The sequence below is a fragment of the Lytechinus variegatus genome, chromosome 12 (genome assembly GCF_018143015.1).
Source record: "Lytechinus variegatus isolate NC3 chromosome 12, Lvar_3.0, whole genome shotgun sequence".
In the NCBI taxonomy this organism is placed as follows: domain Eukaryota; kingdom Metazoa; phylum Echinodermata; class Echinoidea; order Temnopleuroida; family Toxopneustidae; genus Lytechinus; species Lytechinus variegatus.
Window position 1 is genome coordinate 837492 of NC_054751.1, and position 25944 is coordinate 863435.

A 25944-nucleotide genomic window follows, 5' to 3' on the forward strand; every position below is an offset into this window, starting at 1 on the left:
AAATCTTGGAACCCATTTTCATTACAGTACTAAAACTTGTTTAGTGGAAACCAGTTTTAACCGAATCTAGTTTACAGAGCTGCCAAGTTGTATTTTGCATTTTCAGTATTCTTATCCCCCAAAATCAGTATTTTGACCAAAAAATCCGTATTTTTACCATGAGATAAATATGCATGCATAATGGCAAAGTTCGATCACTTCTTACATTATTTTGCGCCCCACACCGTCGCACACGTACACGAGACCGAAAGCTTCAGTCTAGATTTTGGTTGTTCCGCTGAACTGCGTTGGCTGACTCACCAATACATAGACTGAAGAATTTGGAGGCCCGTACGTACAGACAACGTATTAGCAGTAACGTTAGATCTAACATTCGACGGTAACCTGGTTTTTTCCGATCGTTTTTTGCACATAAAATCATAAAATATCACATTATGAAAAAGAAATTGCATCCATATTTACGGAAAAATGTATGAAATTCAGAAATATCGTACCTTAGACCGCAGTTACGGCTAATTCGTTTCAAATTATGATCGAAACATCGTCATCTTCGATCCTTCCGTCGGTCAACGTAAGTTGCCATCTTGGATGACGTCATCATCCTTACAGACGTATTTACCAGTCGCAAAATATCGCGATTTGAGCCGCTGCTTTGCGCTTGTAAACTACGTGTACGTGCGTGCGCTCGGAACTTGTCACCCGCATTGATTCGCCAGGATATCGAAAATTCTAATCGGAAAGCCTTGATGAAAGCATAACTCATTGAACGTAGAGGGCAGCAACACACGGAATACCTTTTCTTCTCTAATTTGTTTTTTCCCGTATTTTATCATGAAAAAGCGTACTGCCGTATTTTAAATTGATTTCCGTATGAAATACGGAAAAATCGTACTACTTGGCAGCTCTGAGTTTAACGTTTAATGGGAACGGTCCCACGCAGTCTTGGAAGCAATCTTTCAGATCAATTTGGAAAAACCACCTCGCAATGTGGTTTTCAAGACTGCTTTGCCTCGTTAAACTAGTTTAATCATAGGTAAGGACACAACCATTCTTCGGGAAGCGATCTTCGCACATGTCGGGCACGCTACTCCACACATTGTGTGTAGAATGTCTACGCTGCTGTTTCAAATTTCAAACGAAACATGTCCCCCACCGACAGCGATCCCGTAGCAACAAGACCGCTTAACGTGAAGCGGTTTTGAAAACCACTGTCAGGCGATCAGATGGGAAAGCCAGCAAAGCCATCTTCCAAACCAGTTTCCTAAACCGGTTTCCACTAAACTAGTTTTAGGATTGTAATGAGAACAGGGTCTTACTTGACAAATCATTAAAAAACAATTGATCAGTCATAGGAAGGGAGGAGGAGGGTGTCCTGAATCCATCCAAAATAGCCCCCATTAATTACCATTTGAAATCCATGCAAAAGGTTAACAGGTGTTGACTACTGAAAAACCCATATAGGCTTAAACATGGGCAATGGGTTGCAGTCAGCAACAAGTGTACTCTTGAGGGATAATCTCTCTGTCCCGTATTCTGAAGTCGGGTTAAACTTAAACTCAGGTTTAAAGTTGTGGTTTAATTATGGGAAGCCAAAAATATCAACACTTTTATTAAGTTGTATGTTTCCTATGTTTACTGTGCTCTTTCCTGATTCATCGATGGTGAAGACAATAATATATTTATACTTCCTAGACAATTATGAATGATTTGAGAGCCAAATGAGCTAAAGTATGATATATCTACTGTTAGTGATTTATGTAACAATTGGCTATCCATACTTAAACCACAACTTTAAATCTGAGTTTAAGTTAAACCTGCTAACAGAATACGGGCCTCTGTGCTTTGCTTAAAAGAGCATTCTTCAGATTCCACTTCTTTGTGTCATCCTTTACGTGTTGCTTTTAATGGCGATCTTCCTGCATCAGTTTTTTTCTTTCTGAGCCATTGTAAGAACGTTCATTCAGTCTTGTTTCTGTGTAGCTTTACAACATACGTCTGCATATTCCGTTTCGCTAAGTTCATTCGGTGGCATGTGAGAAGGTGTTTTCGCTAAGTTCATTCGGTGGCATGTGAGAAGGTGTTTCCGCATCATTTCTCTGTGCTGTCTGGTTTGACGATCTGGAATGTGATGAGGTACTCTGGAAATGCCTGTAAAAATATTAATATATTTTTTAAAAATATCATTAAAGGTAAAATAAACAATTATTAAATGAGCAAGTCTTTAAAATGAAGGTTAATTGCCACCATATCATTACATATCTAGTTCTGGTACACTGAAATAAACTTATCTTTGTGAAATCATGAGATCTTAGCTAAAAACCGATAATGCTAATGATCACTAACAAAAAAGGCACATGCGAGACAGTGTATTAATATCATTTAGAAAAATATCCAACATTTTATAGAACTCCATGCTTATTGCTAATTTCTCAGTAATGACCTATTTTTTTCCAAAGCACATACTGTATGCATACAAACATTTGGGTGATCATTCCATTGGATTCTCTTCGAACTCATTTTGAGATCGTAACCACAACTGGTATTTATCTTTAATCAAAAGAAGAATGATACCACATAACATAGGCACATTTTATATGAAAAAAATGTATCTCCCATAAGCAGATTCATTGTGAGCAACTTTAAAAGGGAGTCATCAGAATTCTGTCCATCATTAAACACAACTCTGTAAAACTAGAAATGACAATAGATACTGAAAAGAAGAAAAATTTTGAACAAATCTCAGATTATGTTATTAATCTCTTCCTCCCAGTTGATGACATACTCTGCATAGACGATATAGCTTTCCTCATTTTCTATCTTCTTCAAATTGGCAGTGTTTCTCAGATTGTATTATTTACCTGCTCTCCCCTGTATATAACATACTCTGCCTAAGCCAATCATCCTGCACTAGGTCTACCAATAATGGAATAGTGACCAAGTGGAGCATGGGCTATTTTTGAAGGAAAATTTAGTAATTTGAATTTCTTCAAATTGGCAACATTTCTCAGATTATACTATTCACCTGCTCTCCCCTGTAGATAACATACTCTGCATACGCTTATCCTCCTGCACTAGGTCTACCAATATCTAGTCTCAATGAGTATTTGGTCATTGGAATTTCTTCAAATTGGCAACATTTCTCTGATTGTATTATTTACCTGCTTTCCCCTGGATATAACATACTCTGCATACACTAATCCTCCTGCACTAAGTCTACCAATATCGATTTTAAATGAGTATTTAGTCATTGGAATTTCATCAAATTGGCAACACTTCTCAGATTGTACCATTCATCTGCTCTCCCCTGTAGATAACATACTCTGCATATGCTAATCCTCCTGCACTTGGTCTACCAATATCTATTCTAAATGAGTATTTGGTCATTTGAATTTCTTCAAATTGGCAATGTTTCTCAGATTGTACTATTTACCTGTTCACCCCTGTATATAACATACTCTGCATACGCTAATCCTCCTGCACTAGGTCTACCAATAACAGAATGATGGCCGGGTGGAGCATGAGCCATCTTCATCGCTGAGAATTGAAGAAAAGCCTTCCCTAAGGTTACTCTGCAGAATAATAATTGTCTGTTAAAGAAAAAAGAAGAAAAGGACAAGCAGATTTTTAGCACAAGGAAATTTGATCTTTAGGAATACCACCACTTGGGCTGCATGGTATCAGAAATTGTGGCACTAGAACTTAAATAAATATCAATGTTGGGTTTGGTAATGAGATGATATCTCATATCTCTCGTAATATAGTGAATAAATATTGAGTGAAGACACACTTATGACAACTAACATCTTGATACATCGATAGATAACCATGAAATCCACAAAATAGCATCGTTTCAGTTCATCAAGAAATGGAAAGGATCATGAGAGCGTCAACTCAAACTTCCTCCCATATGGTCACTGGTGTGCAAAAAAACTGCATAGCGTATATAAAATTCGAGAGTTTTATGAAGACAATATACTGCCTCATTTTTACATTAAAGTTTGTGACAAATAGGCAAAATTCTACCAATTATACTACGAAGGTTTCATACATAACTGTTTTGGATGGAACGCAACCCTGTGAAGTGAAATCCCATTGGAGAAATTAAGATGATGTCTCAATGCATGCGCACTCACCTGTGGCATACATAGCATGATCTATCTTTGTGGGCGGGGCAGCCCGTCCCTCCTCCGATACCATACACATACTGGTTGCTCTTGGACGAGTCCTCAGCAAAGTAGATACCAGCTCCGAACATGCCCCCGATGTAGGCGTGGCGCTCATCGAACCCTTTATTCACGATGGCATTGATGAAGGGTGATCCTGTGAATGCAGACAGAGTTATCGAGTGAAAACCTTTCCCCAAAGACAGATCTTTATTCTAGTAAAGAACTCTACAGTGTACACATACTTGTGCTAATTACCAGCATGAATAGCATGGCGCATGATAACGAAGCTTACAGGCCTCTTGCATATTTCCGAGATGCTAGTCACAAGCCTTTAATATACATCATGATGTACTGCAATTTCAGACCTGGCAGTCTATTGCCAATGATATATGAATGTGATGTCCCTATAATTTTGATTATAGAAAAAAAAGTTTATTTTAACTACAACGACTACAGATACAATAAGATCAAACATGGATTACTACTGCAGAAGACTTTATTCACATTGACACATCAAATCTTAGCCACATCTGAATTGATCAACATTTTAATGGAATAATGGAATACTTAATCCCTACGTTACATGGTCGCCTTGTAATTTTGGGCCCAACCCGATGGAATTACCCATGTAACATCAACATAAAAAGAACTGAAATCACTCAGCGGTTGACAAAGCTAGTCTTACCATGGAATAGCATTCTCTCGTTATCATGATTATGGTTCTCATCGGCCACCTCTTTCCTGCGATGCTCGTATCGATCCCAAAGCTTCTTATTCCTCACTTTCTCTATCTTGATGATGTTATACCGGTTGAAGATACCACCGGCTTGGCCGTTATCCCGATGCTCGCGAATCGTCGTCTGCATCTATACGACACAAAATGAAACATGTTCGCAATCAATTCACAAACACTGATAAATGCCAAAACAATCAAACTGTGTTAGCGGCCACCTCTTTATACCAGCCATCTGCCTGTAGTGACCACTAAAACTGATTCCTACGATCGAATACTATGTGTATAAGAATCATGTTTTCCTTGCATTGGACTGACTTAACCAAGATGATATATACAAATAAAAAACTTTCAAGACATGCATATTTTGAATAGTAATACAATATTCAAATCTTGTATCATCATTTAACATTTCTAGGCATTTTCAAAAGTGATTATAGATATTTTTAAACTGGCTTTAGCCTGGGGAAACCTGTTTTTATAGCGATGTCAAATAAAGAATCCTTACCTCGTCAGCGACCGATTGATACTCCTTCATCTCTGGTTGCATATCGATGAGGGTGGACCCTTGGTTGTTGTGGATGGTCAGATGTAGACTAGGAGTGCCCTGTCCCCCTATTAATCTTTCTAATCCCTTGATGATCTTATGACGATGTCCGAAGGCATTGATTCCTATCTCCTTTAGCTCCTCGTGTCCCATCTCAACTAAGACATCCATCGTGATCTGGAGATGGTAAAGATTATGTATGAAGTATGTGTAACCCTCAGGCTCACAAGGTCATGTGTACTAGCCACAGTCATGCATACTGGCCAGTTATGAATTAGACATGAAACTAGCACTGTTTATTATTTTGCATGCATGAATAATAAAAATCAGTTCATCCAACAGCCTTCCATTGAGAATGTCTTTAAAAACAAGATAAACCAGTAGTGAGTAATGGCAAATTTACTCTTAAAAAATGTACTCGGCACTGGTGAATAATCACAATGCTACTAAACGGTTAGCTTCAAAACCATTGCCATCTTCCAAATTAAAAGGAATTTTAATAAGCCAAGGAAAACACAATAAACCAATTCTGCAGACAGTTTTAATAATAGCCTCACAGCTATGCTAATTTTCACTTCTTTAAAAACATTCTATACAGATCTTGATTACAGGGCTTCTGTCAAATGAAACAAACATCTATCAGATTGAAACACACACACAGGGTGATTGGATTATACATTTTACCTGCTCCTTTTCAAAGATATCCCTAAGGTGATCCAACTGAAGATTGCTGAGGAATGAGCCAACACTAATGTCCAGAGGATTGTTGCCTTCTATGGCTAATCGTTCAAACTGTATTGAACCGTCTCCCTGAACTGCCTGTCCAACGGGTGCCATACCACCCACAGCACCGCCGATTCCCTTACCGACACCGCCGATGGTACCACTGGCACCTGGCACCTTACTGCTAGCACCACCAGCCATTGCGCTACTGCTTCCCGTCAGAGCCGGGAGGCCAGTATTACCCATGGATGAAGCCCCGACGGCCGGAGCCGACGTCGGTCTAAAGTTTGTCGTGGGGGGTGGGGCACTGACCCCCATGCCGGCAGTCCTGATACCAGGGTTATGAGTTTGTGGGCTGGGTGTGGTGGGCGTGGTGGTAGGGCCGGATGACTTGATTGCGGTAGGTGGAAGGGCGTCCAGGAGTAATGATCGGACATCATCCGCTGTTGAGAGGTCTAAAGGAGTTTGTCCTTCTTGGTTCTTCATGGTTGGATCAGCTCCATGAGCAAGCTTCAAATGAGTACACGCAGATAGAAAATACAATAATGTAATAGATCTTTCATTAAACACATAAAAAGTAACAAATAATCCAATTACAGGCAAGATCATCCTATCTAGCTAAATAGAAATAACTTCATAAGAGAAACTGTTTCATAACTAAATTTATCAAAGAAACCAAGACTTTCATTATCATTGTTTTGGCTGAATCAAATTATTCACCTGGACGAAGTCAGTGCAAAAAAGAAAAGTTTTACACAAGAGAAGTTCTTGTTTGGAGTCTATAAACAGTAAAAATCTACAAGTTATTTTTAAATATTACTCTTACCTTTTTACATAAGGATTTCTGTCAAAAATTGGTAGTTCCTGTAAATGTGATTTTGACAATATATCATATGTTCAGAGAAAAAGAGGCTACTCAAATCTTGATACAACAAACCAATGTCACTTACCAGCAGAGCACAAAGCTGGGTCCTGCCTTTCTGAGCAGCTTCATGAAGTGGAGTGAAGTTCCATCGATCAACGGCATTCACACAGGTTTTATGCTTGATCAATAAGGCTGCTATGTCCAGGTGCTATGCGTGAAATAAGAATTCTGAGTTTTAAAGGGGAATCCAACCCAAATAAAAAGTTGTTTTTATAAGGAAAAGAAAAATCAGGCAAGTTGATAGGTGAAAGTTTGAACAATATTGGACAAACAACAAGAAAGTTATGAATTTTTAAAAGTTGTAAATATTGGTAATCACTATACCCATGGAGACTTCAAATTGGCCGCATATGGGATGTCATAGTGATGTAAGGCAAGGACTACTCTTCCATATACTCCAATACATATTATGGCTAAAATGTCATTTTCCCTAAAAGTTTTATTTAAAATCATATTTTTTCTTTCATGAGGACATAAAACAATATACTACCTGGGCTATATTTAGATTTCTGCCCCAGGGGAATGGGTACTTAGGAGAAAACCACAAATCCCTGATAATAAAGTACATGGCCTATGGAAAAGTTGTCCTTGCCCCTTGTCATAATTTACTTACCCAGTTGCCAATTTGAAATCTACACAGTATTAGTGATCTCAATTTTAAAGCAGCTATAACTTTCTTATTGCTTGTCCGATTTCTTTCAAACTTTCACCATTATGTTTAATTTATTTTTCTCCTTCCCAACACACCATTTTATGGCCAAGGCTGGATTCCCCTTTAATTCAGAGTCACATTTTTGCCTTTCACTAGTTTAATCTGCATTTTTTTAGTTTAATTCAAGTCAAATTCTTAAAAAAAAAAAAAGATGTAGAGATATTGGAAGATTTTTCAGATGACTTCAAATGACACCTGTCAACATCAATATCAAAATTCCTTTACTACAACAGTGAACGGGAAGCAGTAATTTGGGTACGTCATCTTCTAAGCAGACTAGCCCTCTGGGGAATTCTTTTCAGAAGCCGATGGGATGGGGGGGGGTACTGCGCTCAAGAGGAATGTTTTCATGAGAATCATGTTAATAATGTAATCACCATGTTAGGTGTCCATTTATTGGACAAAGTCAGGAATGCGGACATCAGGAGTGGATTACAAATCACAAACACAATATGCGAGGAAGCTACAAAACAATGCCTGAGGTGGTTCGGGCTCATATGCTGTGTGTCACAAAACTGCTTTCCAGTTCAGGCTTACAGAAAGGACTTTGAAAAGAGGAGACCAACAGGACGTCCCCCTTCCAGATGGAGGGACAAAGTCAGACGTGATGTGGGTCTCCCTCTACTGGATGCTGTAGACCTAGCCCAGGGTAGAACTGAATGGAAAAGGATCACCAGCAGTAGGCGAAGGGACACACCGTCCTATGCACCTAACTCAGTCAGTAAGTCAATGTTATCAAAGGGATGTCAGAAACTAGACTTACCCCATATGACGATGCATTGTGAAGAGGGATAAGGCCACCTTTATCGCGAGCGTTGACATCAGCACCATGCTCTAATAAATATTCAGCTACCTCAACATTGTTATAACCAGCTAAAAGAGAAAAAAAATATGGTAAATATATGGTAATTGCTATCATTATCATCAACATCATCATCATCATCATCATCATCATCATCATCATCAACTTTATCATCACCACCATCATCATCATCACTATCATCATTATAATAATTTACCATGGAATGTCCCAATCGAAGTGTGGGCAATTACACTAATGCCCATGGATACATAATATGTAATTGAATAAAGCTGTGGATCTGTTTCATTTGGTAGATCATCCTAGGCTAAGGGCTATCACCCATCATGGTCCTCTTCCTTATAACCACCAGTCGTTATCAAGCATAATCAAAATAATGTGCTCAGAAAACAAATGCCTTGGGAGAGTTTCATGAAAAGCTTTCTTCAGTGACTTTCAGCGACTAATTTGCTCTCGGCCAATCAGATGCCAGAATTTCAAGTAGCCCATAACATTTGTCAGTGAAAATCATCAACAAAAATCTTTGTGAAACACGCCCCTGATTACGAGTCGGCTTTCAACCAAATACACGTATTCAAATTGGATCTCCTTCATCATCAAACAATAGACAATCCAGACTTTTCGCATTTCCTAGGAGGAAACTCTCTACAAGGCACCAATTCAAATCACAATGGAGCGCTGAGAGGCTTTTGTCGAATGTTGCAGAACCGGACAGCATCGGAATCTCTAGAGTCTGGACAACGACATATTTGCAATCGTTCTTCAGCGGCAAATCTTTGTATGACCTGCTGTCCCAGTCCACCAACTTCCAAGAAAAGCCTCATTATTTCAATTGCATTTTCAAAGGAATCGATGTGTTGTAGAGAGTTTCCCCGTAGTAAAAGCAAAAACACCCCATTTGAACTCACCGGCAAGGTGTAACGGCGTAGAATTCCTTCCTTGTGAATCCCTACAGTTGATATTGTCTGACGAGACCAGCTTCTGAACCCTCGCCAGACAACCTTTCTTTGCGGCATCCAAGAGGGCGGCATCACCCTTGAGTAAATCTTGGATATCCTGATCGCTATCCTTTACCAGGTTGAGAGGGGTATGACCATCACGGTTCTTCTTGTTCACATCGGCCCCATGCTGCAAGACAAGATGAAACCAATACCGTGGGAATGTCAATAGAAATCATTTTTGTTGTAATTGTTATTAAAATAAAATTATCACCATTATGTATCATTACTATCATCATTATCTTTTGATATAATTATCCTTCTCCTCCTCCTGTGAAAGAAGTGGAGACAGGCAAAGAGATCAGATGAGGGGACATTCCTGCCGAATGACTCGTCTCAGAAATGAAAAACAATTATATTTTGAGCATGTAATATCCACTTGAACTTTTTTTTTTTGGGGGGGGACTCTTGCCTCGAAGAGTTATCATATCGATTTTTGTCAAAGACTGGTAAAACACAAAGACGTATCTTACCTGAAGGAGAAGTTTGCAGATGTCATATTTTCCCTTGGCGGCGGCTTCATGAAGAGGAGTAAACTTCCATAGGTCAGCAGCGTTGACGAGGGCACCTCTCTTCAAGAGTAGCTCAGTGACCTCATAATGCCCAAATGAACAGGCATTATGCAGAGGTACCAGGCCACTGGAAAGACAAAAATGAAATATGCATGTTTCATAACATTCAGAGCATGATCGCAGGGCAACACAAGAACCTATCATATGTGCATATATATGATTTTGTATAATTTATATTGACAAATATTTTGTAAAAAAGGAAAGAAAATAAATGCTTAGGTGAATGGAAATTGAGTTGAATGAAATTAAGTTGTATTTGACAATCAAGGCAATGGGAGGAGATGCAACATAGAGAAATATGCAGAATATTCACAAATGATTGCATATTTCTGTACATGATTTGCAATAGGATAATATTAAAGATAAATACCAGCTAAGATCTCAAAATGAGCTCAAACAGAATCCAATAAAATGACCACTCAAGTGCTTGTACAAAGAAATAAAAAATAAGTGCCAATTGGCTCTGGAAAAAAATGTGTAATTTCTGAGAAATGAGCAAAATAAGCACAGAATTTCATAATACTTCGGGGATTTTTGCAAATAATATCAAAACACTGTCCCATATATGCCTTTTTGTGTTAGTGATCAACAGAATTATTGGTTTTCAGCTAAGATTTCATGATTTTAAAAAGATAAGTATTTTAATATACCAGAACTAGATCTATGATAATATGGTCACATTTAACCTTGATTTTAAAGATTTCTTATGAAATAATCATTTGCTGCAGCTACTTTCCTCTACCTTCAAGCTTAATTTAACAAATGATCCACCTACCCTTTGTCTTTTGCATGAACATAAGCACCATTACTGAGGAGATACTCGACGACTGCTACCCTGTTATAGCCCGCTGCAAAATGAAGTGGAGTTGAATGCCTGCCTTCTTTATCACAGCAATTGACGAGATGTTTACTGCTATCCACCATGGTCTACAAAAAAAATTGCATTAAAAAATCAAATAAAAAGGTTTCTTCAAGAAACAGAAATGAAACATTATCCATGTAGCAGGCATTTAAGAAAATTAAAAAAAACAAAGGAAGTCAAGCACGAAGAAATTACAAAAACAACCAAACTACTGGAACTTTTTCCTTTTGGTTGTACTAGAGTGCTAAGAGGCTTAACTATAATTTGCACAATATAACAATTGAAAATACTGTAATTTTTTCATTTTGTTTGTACTAGAGCACTAAGAGACTTAACTATAATTTGCACTACATGAAAATTGAGAATTATTTTCATTACAATTGTATTTATCATTATTTATCATTATTAGGGAAATTCAATAGATTTCTTTACATAACCCATCACACAGTAACTCCTCCCCTCTAATGCCGCTTTCTCCGCAATAATGAAAAATCTCACTTTAGATTATATGTTGCAATGTAATGCAATTTGATAGAACACTGAAGTCGGGTTTGACTTAAACTCAGGTTCAAAGTTGTGGTTTAAGTATGGAGAGCCAATTGTTATATAAATCACTAACAGTAGAGATATGATTATTTCAGCTCATTTGGCTCTCAAATCATTCATAATTGTCTAGGAAGTATGAAAAGAAGATTGTCTTCACCATGGATGAATCAGAAAAGAGCACAGTAAACATACGAAACATAAAACTTAATAAAATTTTTGACACTTTTGGTTTTTTTCCATAATTTTTGCACAGAGTTGGACCATGGTTTCAGTTTAACCTGACTTCAGAATACAGACCTATAAGTATTTAGCACCACCATACATGCCAGGCAGGATTGGCTGAAAACACAAAATTGTCCAAGAGTGGTTATGAAATAATTTTTTCAATGAGTTTTACCTTCATTTTATCAAGATCACCAGCTTTGGCAGCTTCTAAGAATTGCATAGTTTCATCTGACATCGACATCCTCTGATCCTCGGCTGAATGGAAAATGAATAAAACAGACAACAAGATGCAAATTCAGAGTTAAAAAGAGAAGATCTCATTCACAATAAATTTTGCAATCCATACTGCCCCACTTTGACAAAAGGAAAAGCGAGTTACCTCTTCACCCCACCTCGGTTTTGAGATGCGTTTGCACTTTACAAATTAATTCCTTATTCCACGTCAAACTCAAACTTCCTAGAAAAGACACTACACCTGCTAGAAGATATGACTAGTTAACCATCATGCTATAACAATAATACTAATAATTACATTCATATGCAATAGGATCCATGGGATCCATCACTGTTCCACACATAAAGTGCACTATCTCCACTCCCTGGGGGGGGGGATCCTGGCTAGGCATACATTTATTGGTGCACACGTGCCAATCCAATCACATTATCGTTCATATCCTATTTGGCATCTAAGTAAATTACAGACACCTTTATTAGCTCTTAAAAGAAATTACACTGATATAACCTTGCTTCCTTTTGTGAAAGCAGAACAGTAGGCCTATATACAGTGAAAGCTTTATACATGATGACTGGTAAATGCCAGTTGTGGTATAGACATCAAAATGAGTTCGTACAGAATTCAATGAAATGACCATTAAAGTGTCTGTTTGTATAAATGAAACATATGTGCCAAAGGATTCTGGAAGAAAGTGTGTAATTGCGGAGAAATCAGCAAATAAACACAGGATTTGGGTAAAGCATCGGGCAATAATTATACACTGTCCCACGTGCGCTTACCTGAGTTGGTGATCTTCAGTGTGAACATTTTTCAGCGTATATTTAAAGATTTCAAAAAGTTCAGTTTATGTAACTGTACCAGGGGGGTGTTTCACAAAGATTTAAGGATGACTTAGAGTCGCACTTAAATGCCGGAATGAAAGGCTTGACCACATTGGTCAGATCGTGCCATGAGGACGCACACTACTGCGTATCTATCAATAGCTTACTATGAACCCCGCCCCCTTTCAATACTCGCTTTTAATTTACCGTCTCGCAATATTCGTTCCACCCCCCCCCCCGTATTCGGGCTGGATATGGAATCACAAACCAATTAGTATTTGAATAATTAATCAATTTATATATCTGCAATTGTACTCTTTCTATTATATTTGAAATAACGTATACGGCATTTTGTTTTGTGTATGTAATGCCACGGTATTGTAAGTCTATTTTCATTCTGTATATGTGCATATCTATTTGTAATTTTTGTAAACCCGATGTGAAATGAATTTCCTACACAGGACAATAAATACATTCAATTCAATTCAATTCAATAAGATCGCGTGTTGCATATCATGTACGCGTCGGCATTTAAGTGCGACTTAAGTCATACTTAAATCTTTGTGAAACACCCCCCAGATCTACATGTAGATCCTCGATGATATACTGACAATTAAGCCTGGTTTACAGACTTTCTCATGAAATCAGTGTTTACTGCAACTACTGGCATTTCTCTTTAACACAAATTTATCACAACAGTAGGTTTGAGGAGACCCTTTTGGACATACCTTGCAGAATTTTTTGGATATTTTCTGAAGCCAGCTGACTAGGGGAAAGTCCTTGCCTGCACAATGCACCTGTATCGGCCCCGTAGGACAAGAGTAGCTTGCAGGCTTCGGTCAAATCATCACGAGCAGCATGATGGAGAGGTGTCTGACCAAGGTTATCCGTTGAATTCACCTAAATAAACAACATTTTCAAAAATCATATTTATTCATTTTGATTTTCTTTTGACAGGGAGGCCAGGTGGGTGTTTCATAAAGCTGTTCGTAAGTTAAGAGCGACTTTTAAGAACGACTGGTGAACCTTTTTTACGCACTAGATAATCACCAATGAACATATTATGGTGAAAATAATTTACAAGAAAGGATCACCAGTTGTTCTTAAAGTCGCTATTAACTTATGAACAGCTTTATGAAACAGCCCCTGTTCATGTAAAAATTTGTTTTCAATGGAGCCCTGTACATATACGACAATCACATCGTACAAAAAAATGAAATATGGAAGATCTAGAGAATAAAAATACATCAAAATTATTCACTCATAATCAAACATGCTACGTAGCATGGCCATCACATTGCACTAATCTTTACAATGTTACTGAATTGTATTCTAATAGGTTGAAATTTGCTTCTATATTTAGTTCCGATATAAACCTTAAAACAAGTTAGATTCTTGACTGCATGAATTCTAATTTTTTTATTCCACTATTGATGGATCTGAAATATATTACAAATTTCACAAAAATAAAATCACATGCTCTAAATACCTTATCAGATCTTCACTCCAATATTTATATAATAACCAAGCTTAGAGTTGGTATCTCAAATGATTCTTTAGATATGGCATTAATATGCAATTTTCAGTTATGTGATAACCTTTATTATCTTTAATCCCCCACATTAGTTGTATCACTAGCACTACAATACATAAACATGAAGTCTCTTTACCAGGCAACCAGTTGCTGAGAATTAAATGGGTGATCCAGGCTGGAGATATTTATTTCTCAATAAATAGAGTAAATTCACAAAGTAAAATGCTGAAAATTTTATTAATATCAGATAACAATGAAGTTATTGAATTTTACAGATTTGCATTGATCCAGTGAAACAGTTCTCGGCATCATGACGGCATGTTATCATAAATATTCATGAGGTGGGCTGATGATGTCATATCCCCACTTGTTTTTTTGTATTTCATTACCGGTATATGAAATTACGTTTATTCCCATATTTTCTACCAAGAACTAAAACAATTGGATTGACAACTGAATAAGTGCATTAGTTATATTAAAGTAACTTATTTAATCATAATTGAGACACATCTTTTATACATGTATGAAAAAAATGAAACAATTATGATTTCATGTAATAACATAAGAAAAAGTAAAGTGGGGACATGACATCATCAGCCCACCTAATAAATATTCATGATGATGTGCATATAACTATTTTCACAAAATATTGATAAACTTTTAATTTATCAATATTTTTTTTTGTTACCAAATTTTTATGGAATTTTCAGCATTTTGCTCTGTGAATTTTACTCTATTTATTTAGATATAAATATTTTCACCCCAGACCATCCCTTTAATAAGAACAAAAAACAGAATCAATAGATAGACATACACAAATATAATGCCTCTGGTAACTTTCAAAGGCGGGCAGATGCATGAAAATATCAAGCATTATGAACATGTTTTGAACGCACAACCTCTAATATCATGCTACCAAAATTGGTATCATCAACAGACCAGCAAACCTCTGGCTGTGGCACGCGCAATCATCGCGGTGCTCAAGTTGCATGCAAGTTGCGCACTGCTCTTACAGATGAAAAAAAACCATTTAAACATGTGTATATCTCACCCTGGTTTTAACAAAATGATTGAAAAATCGAGTTACCTGAAATTACATTGATCTAATAATTTTTTTTTACAAAAAACCCCTGTATTTTTAAAAGAAATAACGTACTGTCGCATTTTGGTTGCAAAAACGTACTAAATACGCCAAAAACCTACTGATTGGCAGGCCTGCGTCAATATGAACTTACCTTAGCATCATGCTTTAGTAAGATTTCCATTACATCAAGGTGGGATTTAGTGGTTGCTGTGTGAAGAGGTGATAAACCACTATACAAAAAGTATTAAAAAAAAAGAACACAGAAAATCATTATTCACCAAATAACATACTTACATACATGTTCGCTTTACAACTCCCTCTTTTTAATCCCATATGATTTGACCTTAATCGTAGAACAAGTTTAACGATAGTAATATAGAGCTCCTCTATGGTAATTCTTAAGAGAGCTGTAACAATTTGTACACCAGAGGTTATCAAATCATAGGACCCTTGAACAAAACATTAACACACAAATTTGACCTTTGACCGAATCTTTCTCCCATACATACATATTAAATATATGATCTATATTGATGCATTGTATCTTTAAAATAATGAAAAATCATCTAAAATTACTAGAGAAACAAGAATCATGGGTCCCATTACAAAAAACAAATCTACCGATCGTACAACTGGTACCATCAATTTTTTATATAATATTTGGCATCGTAAAAGCAATCTATTAACTGTTTATTTTGGTTAATGGAATTAATCATAAAATTTGTACTCTGTTATAAATTGTTACACTTTTTAAATGTATTTATTGATTTTAAAATAATTTCAAAACAATAAACAACAAATCAGCAAATCAGCAAATCAGGTGTTATAGAATGAATATATTTTCGGGCTGTATAACATTTAACAGATACAATCAATGTTCACAGACTTCATTCCAATTATTTGTACATGGTTTTTCATGGACCTAAAATCAAAGTCAATTGCTCGATTGATTGTATACTTTATGCAACAAGGTCCTAGACTAGGAGGGCAAACATGAAATGATAATATACTCACTCGCTATTCTTATCAAGAAGATTGGCTCCTTTCCTGATGAGGAGGTCGACGACCTGTCTGCGTTTGGGAAACACCGATCCAGATGCGCAATGCTGTCACAGAAAATATAGAAAGATGAACAGTCAATAACATGAAAATATTTGAAGGAACTTCACAGGAGTTCTCGGAGTTGAATGAAAGAAAGCGGATGAACATATCTACGAATTTTATAATAACAAATTATTCACAACAATACATCATTCTGTACCATGCATGTAGAGTGCTCAAGGTGCATAAAGAGCTAAGAGTTAAATAAAAAGAGTTTTTTGAAGATTTTTTAAAGTCTCGATAGAGGTACATTTTTTATGTCTTCAGGAAGGCTATTCCACAAAGTGGGGCATGCAAAAGCAAATGATCTTTCCTCCCAAGATTTTGAAACTTTTGAAATAACAAGGTAGCCAGGAGTGGATGAGCGCAAGGACCTGCTTGGTCTGTAGTAATTGATAAATGACAGACTGTATTGTGGTGCTGATCCAAGAATACTATGAAAAGCAAGCGACAAAATCTTAAAGTTAATCCGATTTCTTATATGGAGGCAGTACAGCGAATTCTAATGTGTAATTTCAGTGTAACGGACCGGTGTGTTGGCTCATTTAGATAAAGCAACATTAATCTGGCGCTGCTTTAGTGGCTGCCTAGCCCGCCATCTATTGGGCAAAATGAATTTTTGGAGGATTTCTATTTCTGATTTCTATTTCGAACCATAAAATATGCATTACTACTTTATCATATTTGTAACATTCTAACAGTTTTTCAATGCATCACACTTACAGTACAGCCATATTTAACATTCAGTTCCGAACTCGATGAATTTTAAAAAATTTATTGAACAGTTATAGAGAATGCACTTTGTTTTAAGCATAACAGACAGATGTGAAATCTACAACAGACATGAAACTTTCCAACATGCAACATGTCATGTGAATTAAACTCGAAGCAAGAGCATTCTCTCAAACTGTAAAAAACACCAGATATCCAAACCGAGACTGATATTATGAGGACAAATGCCATTGTTGCCAGAGATATAGATGTGTCGTGGCCTGTGAGCTTGGCTTTATATAAGGGTCAGCTGATTTCCACATGGCACTGAAACCTACCCAGTATATTCATGAATGCAGCAGAAACTGTTGTTGTTATTAACAAAGGAGCAAAAGAACTTCTGATTATTGATGCACCTACAGTGTTTACATACAAATACTTAAACTTACCAAAGGACGGTCCATAGTGTGCGGATGCATGAAGTTGACCACGTCAGCAGTTAATTGCTTCTTAACCTTGGCCAGATCAGCCTGCCTACATGCTTCGAGCACTTGGTGTCCTCGAAACTCATCTGAACGAATAATGAAAAGTGGGATCAGTACAAATTTTATACACAACCTGGCGATGATTAATTATTCTTCAGGTACAAGATTTTTCTCATATCAGGATTTAAATCAGTTAGAGTGCACATTCAGAGGCAGAAATTCCTGCATACAACAATAATAATATGTCCATTTATATTGCGCTGGTTCTATGTACATATACTCATCTACTCAATGTCGAGTTGAGGGAGGACAGATCATGGTCATGGAATGAGCTCTTCTGCATATTATTCAATGATCTTACATGTTTGATATCATGAGCGCTTTAGCATTTAAGCATGACTTTTAGTCAGACTTTAGCTCTCTGTGTAACCCACGTTGAGTTTAACACATGACTTACATTGTAGAGTATCTTTGAGTTCTCTAGTAGGAGCGGCATCAACAGCACTCTTAGAATGGCAGTTCATCAAGAATGGATCAGCTCCTTTACTCATCAAGAAGGAACATACCTCAACCCTGTCATACACAATCAGCGGAGAAACAAAGCAATCGGGACAATCAACATTGTGAATGGGAACTTGACCTAGACATACGCCCCATTTACAATGAAAGGCCGGTCAAATGCGGAACCAAAGTGGCAGCTCATTCGGCCTGGCTCAGGAGGTTCTCTCTGCCCAGCCCAGCTTTTTTTTTTCGCTGCAAACATGCGGAGTCCAAAGTGTGTTACCATAATCCACTATAGAGTGGTAGTTAAATAACAATATTCAAATCATTGACTGCACAATGTTCTAGGTTGTATTGTTCATATCAAATACCATTACAATTTCTCTGAATATCTGATCACGATGGATCATGCAGTATTTTATGGCTATAATATGTTTATTAACATGTATATTGGTCAACTTGTCTTGCCATGTTTGAGCACCATGAAAATTTGAGCACTGTCGCACCAAATCTCAGGGAGACTTCATGAAAAATACATTATGGCTCAGATCCAATTAGTCGGAAAAATAATTGGCATGCTTTATAAAACACTACCCCGACAGGGCTTCAGGAGTGCACATACCTTGATTTTGAAGCTGCTTCGTGAAGAGGGCTGAATTGCCACAGGTCTACCGCGTTCACACTGGCACCATGCTTGATCAACAGCTGGGTCACTTCAAAGTGGCCGTAGGAACAGGCATTGTGCAAGGGAACCAAACCCCTGAAACAACAATATGAAGGCTGAAATCAATGAAGGATGGGATGGATGAGGAGGATGATGATGTTGATGATGACGTTGATGTTGAGGATGTTGATGGTGATGAAGATGATGATGTTGATGATGATGTTGATGATGATGTTGAGGATGTTGATGATGATGATGATGTTGATGATGATGTTGAGGATGTTGATGATAATGATGATGATGAAGATGATGATGTTGATGATGTTGATCATGATGTTGATGATGATGTTGATGTTGATGATGTTGATGATGATGATGTTGATGATGATGTTGATGATGTTGATGATGTTGATGATGAGGATGATGATGACAATGATGATGATGTTGATGATGATGTTGAGGATGTTGATGATGAAGATGATGATGATGATGTTGATGATGATGTTGATGAAGATGTTGAGGATGTTGATGATGATGATGAAGATGATGATGTTGATGATGATGTTGATGATGGTGTTGATGTTGATGATGATGTTGATGATGATGAGGGTGATGATGACAATGAAGATGATGTTGACATTGACAACAATGATAATGATGATGACAATGATGATGAGGATTCATACAGTGACTATATCATTGGTACTTTGTAGAACTTTACATCGTGGATTTTCAAACACATGTTCAAGCAAAACAAAAACAGAATTAAATTTAAATCAACCACATTCAATTGTGATATTTCGAAGTAGAAACTGCGGGAAATATATCATCAGTTTGAAACCATGTCTCTGTTCATGTAGAACAAAAAAAAGATTGAATTTGAATCTAACAAGTTGACTTCAGATCAAGCTTATCAAAATCATAGATGAACTAACCCTTTGTCTTTGGCATGTACATCAGCACCCTGTTGTAGTAACATCTGAACTATGGAGATCCTGTTATAACCAGCAGCAAGATGCAAAGGTGTTGACTGTCAAGATAAAATACATAGTCTCGGTTTTAATAAATCACAATCAAAACACAAGAAATTCAATCAATTGAACTCACTATTATGTTTTTATGATATGATTACCAATTTTGTTTAAGGGGAACTTCACCCTGGCAATAAATTGGTTTCTTTAAAAGCAGAAAAATTAAAAAATATTTGTGAAGGTTTGATGAAAGTCCATCAAAGAATAAGAGAGTTAAGGATTGTTAAATTTTTCAATTTGTGACATCACAAAATGATTTTTAAAAAATTTCTTATAGAAAGGGGCATGAAATGATTTGTCTGATGATATATACACCGCACAAATAAAAGCACTTTAAATTTTTTGAGAAAATGGTAATTTGTGGAATTTGTATTCACAGGACACATGGAGAAGCTGCTCGCTTGTGAAGTCACAACGCAAAAATTAAAAAATTCATGAATCCACTATTCTTTGAAGGATTTTATCAAACCACCAATATTTGTTTTTTATTTTCTGCTTTTTCTTAAACCTACATGTATCTCATGTGAACTTTTCATACAACAATCTATCCTGGCCATATTTTACTCAAAGTGCAAGGCAAATTAAGTTGAATAGAAAAGGGTAATGGTCACAACATATTAACATTCATACAAGCATTTTTTTCTAATCAAAGCTAAAAATCGATTTCCTACATCACAAGATATGAAGTCAAATCATTTTATTTTAAGCCTAAAGTACAGGTCATCAAAACAACCTACTACTACACTACAAATTGGACGTATCCGAGAATGAATCAACATTGGCAAGCAAGGCTTCACGATCTGACATGGGAGTTGGTAAATCATGTAATAAACTACTTGTATCCCTACATAATGTAATCAACAAAATTCACAGTTAAGGTCTCCGACATCTCATATTATGAGGGAGGTGCAACCAAAGTATATCGGAAATAACTTCCTTAGACTCACTATGGGAACAGTGAAGAGCAAATCTCATACTACGCTTAATTACCATGGTGGAGATATGAGATTTCCATAAATTTCATCTTTTGTTTTGTGATCTCTCCAACTCATATTTTGTACCCTCACTAAAAGTCAAGTATATGTGCCATCTAGTCTACCTTTTAAAGGTCAAGTCCACCTCAGAAAAATGTTGATTTGAATCAATAGAGAAAAATCAGACAAGCACAATGCTGAAGATTTCATCAAAATCGGATGTAAAATAAGAAAGTTATGACATTTCAAAGTTTCGCTTATTTTTAACAAAATAGTTATATGAACGAGCCAGTTACATCCAAATGAGAGAGTCGATGATGTCACTCACTCACTATTTCTTTTGTTTTTTATTGTTTGAAGTATACAATATTTCAATTTTTACGAATTTGATGATGAGGACCTCCTTGCCTGAATCACAAAATGTTAAAATAATGGAATTCCACGTGTTCAGGGAGGAATGAAACTTCATTTCACATGGCAATGATGAGAAAATCAAAATATTTCATATTTCAAACAATAAAAAACAAAAGAAATAGTGAGTGAGTGACATCATCAACTCTCTCATTTGGATGTAACTGGCTCGTTCATATAACTGTTTTTGTGAAATGAAGCGAAACTTTAAAATGTCATAACTTTCTTATTTTACATCCGATTTTGATGAAATTTTCAGTGTTATGCTTGTTGAATTTTCTCTTTTTATTCAAATCAAGTTTTTTTGGGGGTGGACTTGTCCTTTAACCCTAAATAGACTGGGCTATTTCGACACCTAAGAAGACTGGGGGGGGCTGATTCAGCCCCCCCTTATGATCTCGGCCGTTGATCGCGCGATCGCGACAAAAATTGGCACACGTGTTACCCATGGCATTGTCTACAAAATTATAACATCGAAGTCTGCAAAAAATCTCATGTCTCATTAATTATGCTAATTTATGCGTAAAATCATAAGTTTGCTCTAATTAATAAAATAATGCCCCAGAAATGCTAATTTTTGTTTCACGTACTCTAGATAAGCATCTGATCAAATTGATTTTTTTAAAATTCAAAATCGCATTTATTTTCTTATGTATTCTATTGTTTTCTAAATTTCTTATGTATTTCTTTGTTTTTCGACTTTTTGTTTTTTATTGTTTTTTTCAATGGAAATTGTCGGGGACTTTATTTTGACCATAAAAAAGATAAGATTAATTGATTTTAAGCAGTAAAAGGAAAAATAATGATACATTTATGAAATTTGGCTAAGTACACTATTTGCATTGGATTTGTACACAAATTCACGTTTTTGAGTAATTTTGGGTCTGCATGCACTTACGAAATGTTGCGTAATTTCGGAACCGCGTACCCGGGGGTCACGATTTTGGTCTCAAAAGTTGCGCGAGACTTGAAAGTAAAAAGTCAGCGAGCGACGCGGTCCAAAAAATTTTTGCGGCGGATTTATTGCGAAAAATGTTGAGGGGGGGGCTGAATCAGCCCCCCCCCAGTCTTTTTAGGGTTAAGGACTTCTTGATTGTCCATGTTTCTGAACCATACAAAAGGATACTTTCTACAAATGCCCTAAAAAGGGAGAGATTTGTTGACAGAGAAATACCAAATGCAGCTTATTGCATGCATTCCATGAAAGAGCTTTCCTAGATAGAAAGTCTTTTCTTGAGTTGATTACATGTATGTATGAACCCAAATACAAAGACCAAGATTGATTAGAACAAGGTATGTGACATCACTCAGGGTGCTACATAACTTTTTAGAAGCACCTGCCCAGCTGGGCAAGAAGATCTTTAAATAGTTGTATACTTGTCCAAAAATTTATTTCACTTGCCCCAAAATATCCTTGAAAAAACCTTTTATCTCTTCTAAAGAAAGTTATGCGTTTTTTAAACAACCATTGACCCTATTCTCTCTTTTTGACATGAACTGATCTATTATTGCATTTCTTTTTCCAAAGTGATTTTATCTTGCCTGCCATGACCAAAGTCAGAGTCAATATCATAATTTACGCTATCATATCATTGATCCTCAATTTGGTCATTTTTCTGTGAGAATTTTGCTGGCCCAAATTGGGCAAGTAGTTTTAGTCTTTACTTCAAAACACTTGCCCAACTCTAACTTGCCCCAGGCAATCGGGCAAGTGCTTATGTAGCACCCTGCATCATTGATCACAATCACTCACCCTCCTTCCATCACACGCATGGCAGTTAACATTCAAAGGTGTCAACAGAGACATCAGCTTGTCTTCGTTTCCACTTCGCGCTGCTTCCAAAAGTTCATCTTTCTTATAGTCTCCTGTTAATACAGCCCTCGCTGGAGGATCAGCTAAATCTAGAGGTGTCTTCCCGTCAGTGTTGCGTATATTGGGATCAGCACCGTGCTGTAGCAAAACTGATAAAGGCAATAATAGTAAAAAGTATGTATTAAGTTTGGGGAAGAAGGGGAGGGAAAGAATTACACTTCTTTTTGAAATATGTTGCTTTTGTTTCATTTCTATAATTCTTTTAAAATGTACATTATAAATACATGACAGTCTATCTTTATTCAATTATTTCAAGATGGATAGTCCATGTAAATATGGTTCTCTAAGAATGTATCTTCATTATTACTACAGTCAACACAATTATGATTATTATCCTTGATATCATCATCATCATCCTCAACATATTCATCACAACCATTATCATTACCATCAATCATTATCATCACCATAACCTTCATCATCAACAACAGCATCCTCATTGCCAGAATTGTCATCTTCATCACTACCATCCCCATAATCAGCATCATCATCACCATCATCATCACTATCATCTCCTTAATCACCAGCATCTTCTTCTTCATCGCTACCGTCATCGTCATCACCATCACCATTACACTTACCAATGCACACATCGATTTTGCCTTTAATTGCAGCTTCATGGAGAGGAGTATAATTCCAGTTATCCCTGGCATTGGCATCAGCACCATTCCTCAGGAGGATCACTACGACCTCTGCATGCCCAAAGGAGCATGCGTTATGAAGCGGTATCAAGCCTCCATCATCTCGGGAATGAACATTAGCACCACTCTGCAAGAGGTGTTCCACTACATCTTTGCGTCCAAATCCTAGATGAAAACACAGGGAAATGAAGAAAAATGACATTAAATTCATGATCACCCATCAACACTCAAGGAAAAGGGTACATTTTGTATGCACACATTTTTAATTCTTATACATCACAAAAGATTCTTCTCAATCTCATCTTCCTCATTCTTTCATTTTCGTCTCTTTCATTCCCCCACCCATCAGTCCTCATTTTTTTTTGGGGGGGGGGAACATAAGCTTCTGGTAGTAAGTAATTAACTTCTGTTTACTCCTTTCAATATTTTATGCCATCGATATTCAATACTTTCATAACAAAAATACAATTCTAATTCAATAATTGCATTTTTGTTTAGGTGAAATTATTCTTTGCCTTAATTTTCATTACAGATTGAGCATACAGATCTTGAACTTTAAATAGGACTTAGAAGAAATGCCGAAAATTTGCTAGCGATTTAAATTGTCGAAATTTATCGCAGCACAATTTTATCGCAACTTTACGCGTCCAATATTTGGAAACTGCATCCGATGTTTGGCAAAAAACAAGCTTCTGGTAAAGAGTAATTTCCGTTCACCATAATTTTTTTCAATTCTATTTTTTCATGACATTAATAATCAACATAATTTGTACTACAGAAATAAACATGATTTTATTTGATTCAATGATTGTATTTTGGTTTTGGTCCAATTATGCTCAAGTGTCCGATATTTGGGCAAGTTTACTCTACTGACTTCCATGACTTCCTGTCTTTGTCGATGATTTTGAATTAATTTTGTGTGAACTGTGAAAAATTTTGGATTGAAAATCAACTTCATGATAATTTCTGAAATGTACACAAATTATGGTCACCCCATCATTCTTTAAATTTGTTTACTAAAATACAAATCTTTGACTCATGCTAGACTAGTTGTGAAGCCGGTTCTTGATCATGCGCTGCGCCCGCCCAGCAGACTTTCAGGCAGTAGGCCACCCCACCGCACCCGGCATTGCCCGAGCATGTAACTTTCAACATGCTCATCGTAGTCATAATTCATAACCTTACCTGCTGCGAAATGAAGAGGGGAACTCTTTCTTCCAGCAGTATCCCTTGCATTTATGTTACTTGAAGAGACAAACTTTTTTACTCTGGTCAAATCTCCATTTCTACATGCCTCAAACAGCTCACGATTCGGTTCACTATGGGCGCCGTGCTGACTGCTACTACCAGGCAAAAATGACGACAAAGGTATCCTTCTTGTCGCCATTTTGACGATGATGTTGTTTGTCGATGGTAAAAATTTGTGTACAAAGTGAATGGCATATGAAAGAAATAAGACGATGTTTTCTGACCCATCCCGGGATGCCAATTTTAAGAGTACAGACTGCAAGGATTTGGGAATAAAAATGTCAATAATGATAACGAAAGTAACAATAATGATAATAAATATGTTGATAGCAATAATATTGTTGATTATAAAACTAGTATTGATGACATTAACAAACATTACAATGATGCTAAAAAAATAATGATACATGTAATCTTCTTTTGTTTTGTCCTGATCTTCAAACGGCTTTAAAATACATCTATACAGTGCGTATAAAAAACCGGACAGATTTGAAAAGTCTAAAAAAAAAAATTGTTTCAAATTATGATGTCTATATAATTTTGGTTTTAATAGGTGCTCTAAAATCATATGCTTGAGCAAACACGGAATGTTTTTGTCTGGGGTTGAAAAGGAGGCTTGCGCAATATAAAATTATAAATATGATGATCGGACTTCTTGCTAATCAGTCACTGAGCAGACCTATTCCTTTTTTAAGCAAAAACAAACATTTTTCAATCAAAGTATGGGAGAGCGTGTATTTTTGTTTCAAATCCTTTCATTGTGTGCTACAAAGGCTGTGGTGCTTTTGAACAGTAGCATAC

At 36.6% G+C, this 25944-nt stretch overlaps 1 protein-coding gene across 1 annotated transcript; it reads right to left on the reverse strand.

Moving 5' to 3' along the window:
• Positions 1-1955: 1955 nt before the first annotated feature.
• LOC121425143 (poly [ADP-ribose] polymerase tankyrase-2-like) lies at positions 1956-25337 on the reverse strand. The gene is made up of 23 exons (XM_041621137.1): positions 25081-25337; positions 23836-24060; positions 23135-23343; positions 19901-19995; positions 18924-19061; positions 18258-18373; positions 17765-17886; positions 16518-16609; positions 15655-15733; positions 13614-13785; positions 12002-12084; positions 10972-11123; positions 10098-10263; positions 9535-9754; positions 8570-8679; positions 7120-7242; positions 6131-6679; positions 5408-5623; positions 4852-5032; positions 4134-4320; positions 3431-3587; positions 2078-2148; positions 1956-2037 (listed from the first exon to the last, which is right to left on the reverse strand). Exons 1-22 carry the CDS (start codon positions 25280-25282, stop codon positions 2089-2091), a joined length of 3654 nt encoding a protein of 1217 aa, XP_041477071.1. The 5' UTR covers positions 25283-25337; the 3' UTR covers positions 1956-2037; positions 2078-2088.
• Between the last annotated feature and the right edge of the window lie 607 nt (positions 25338-25944).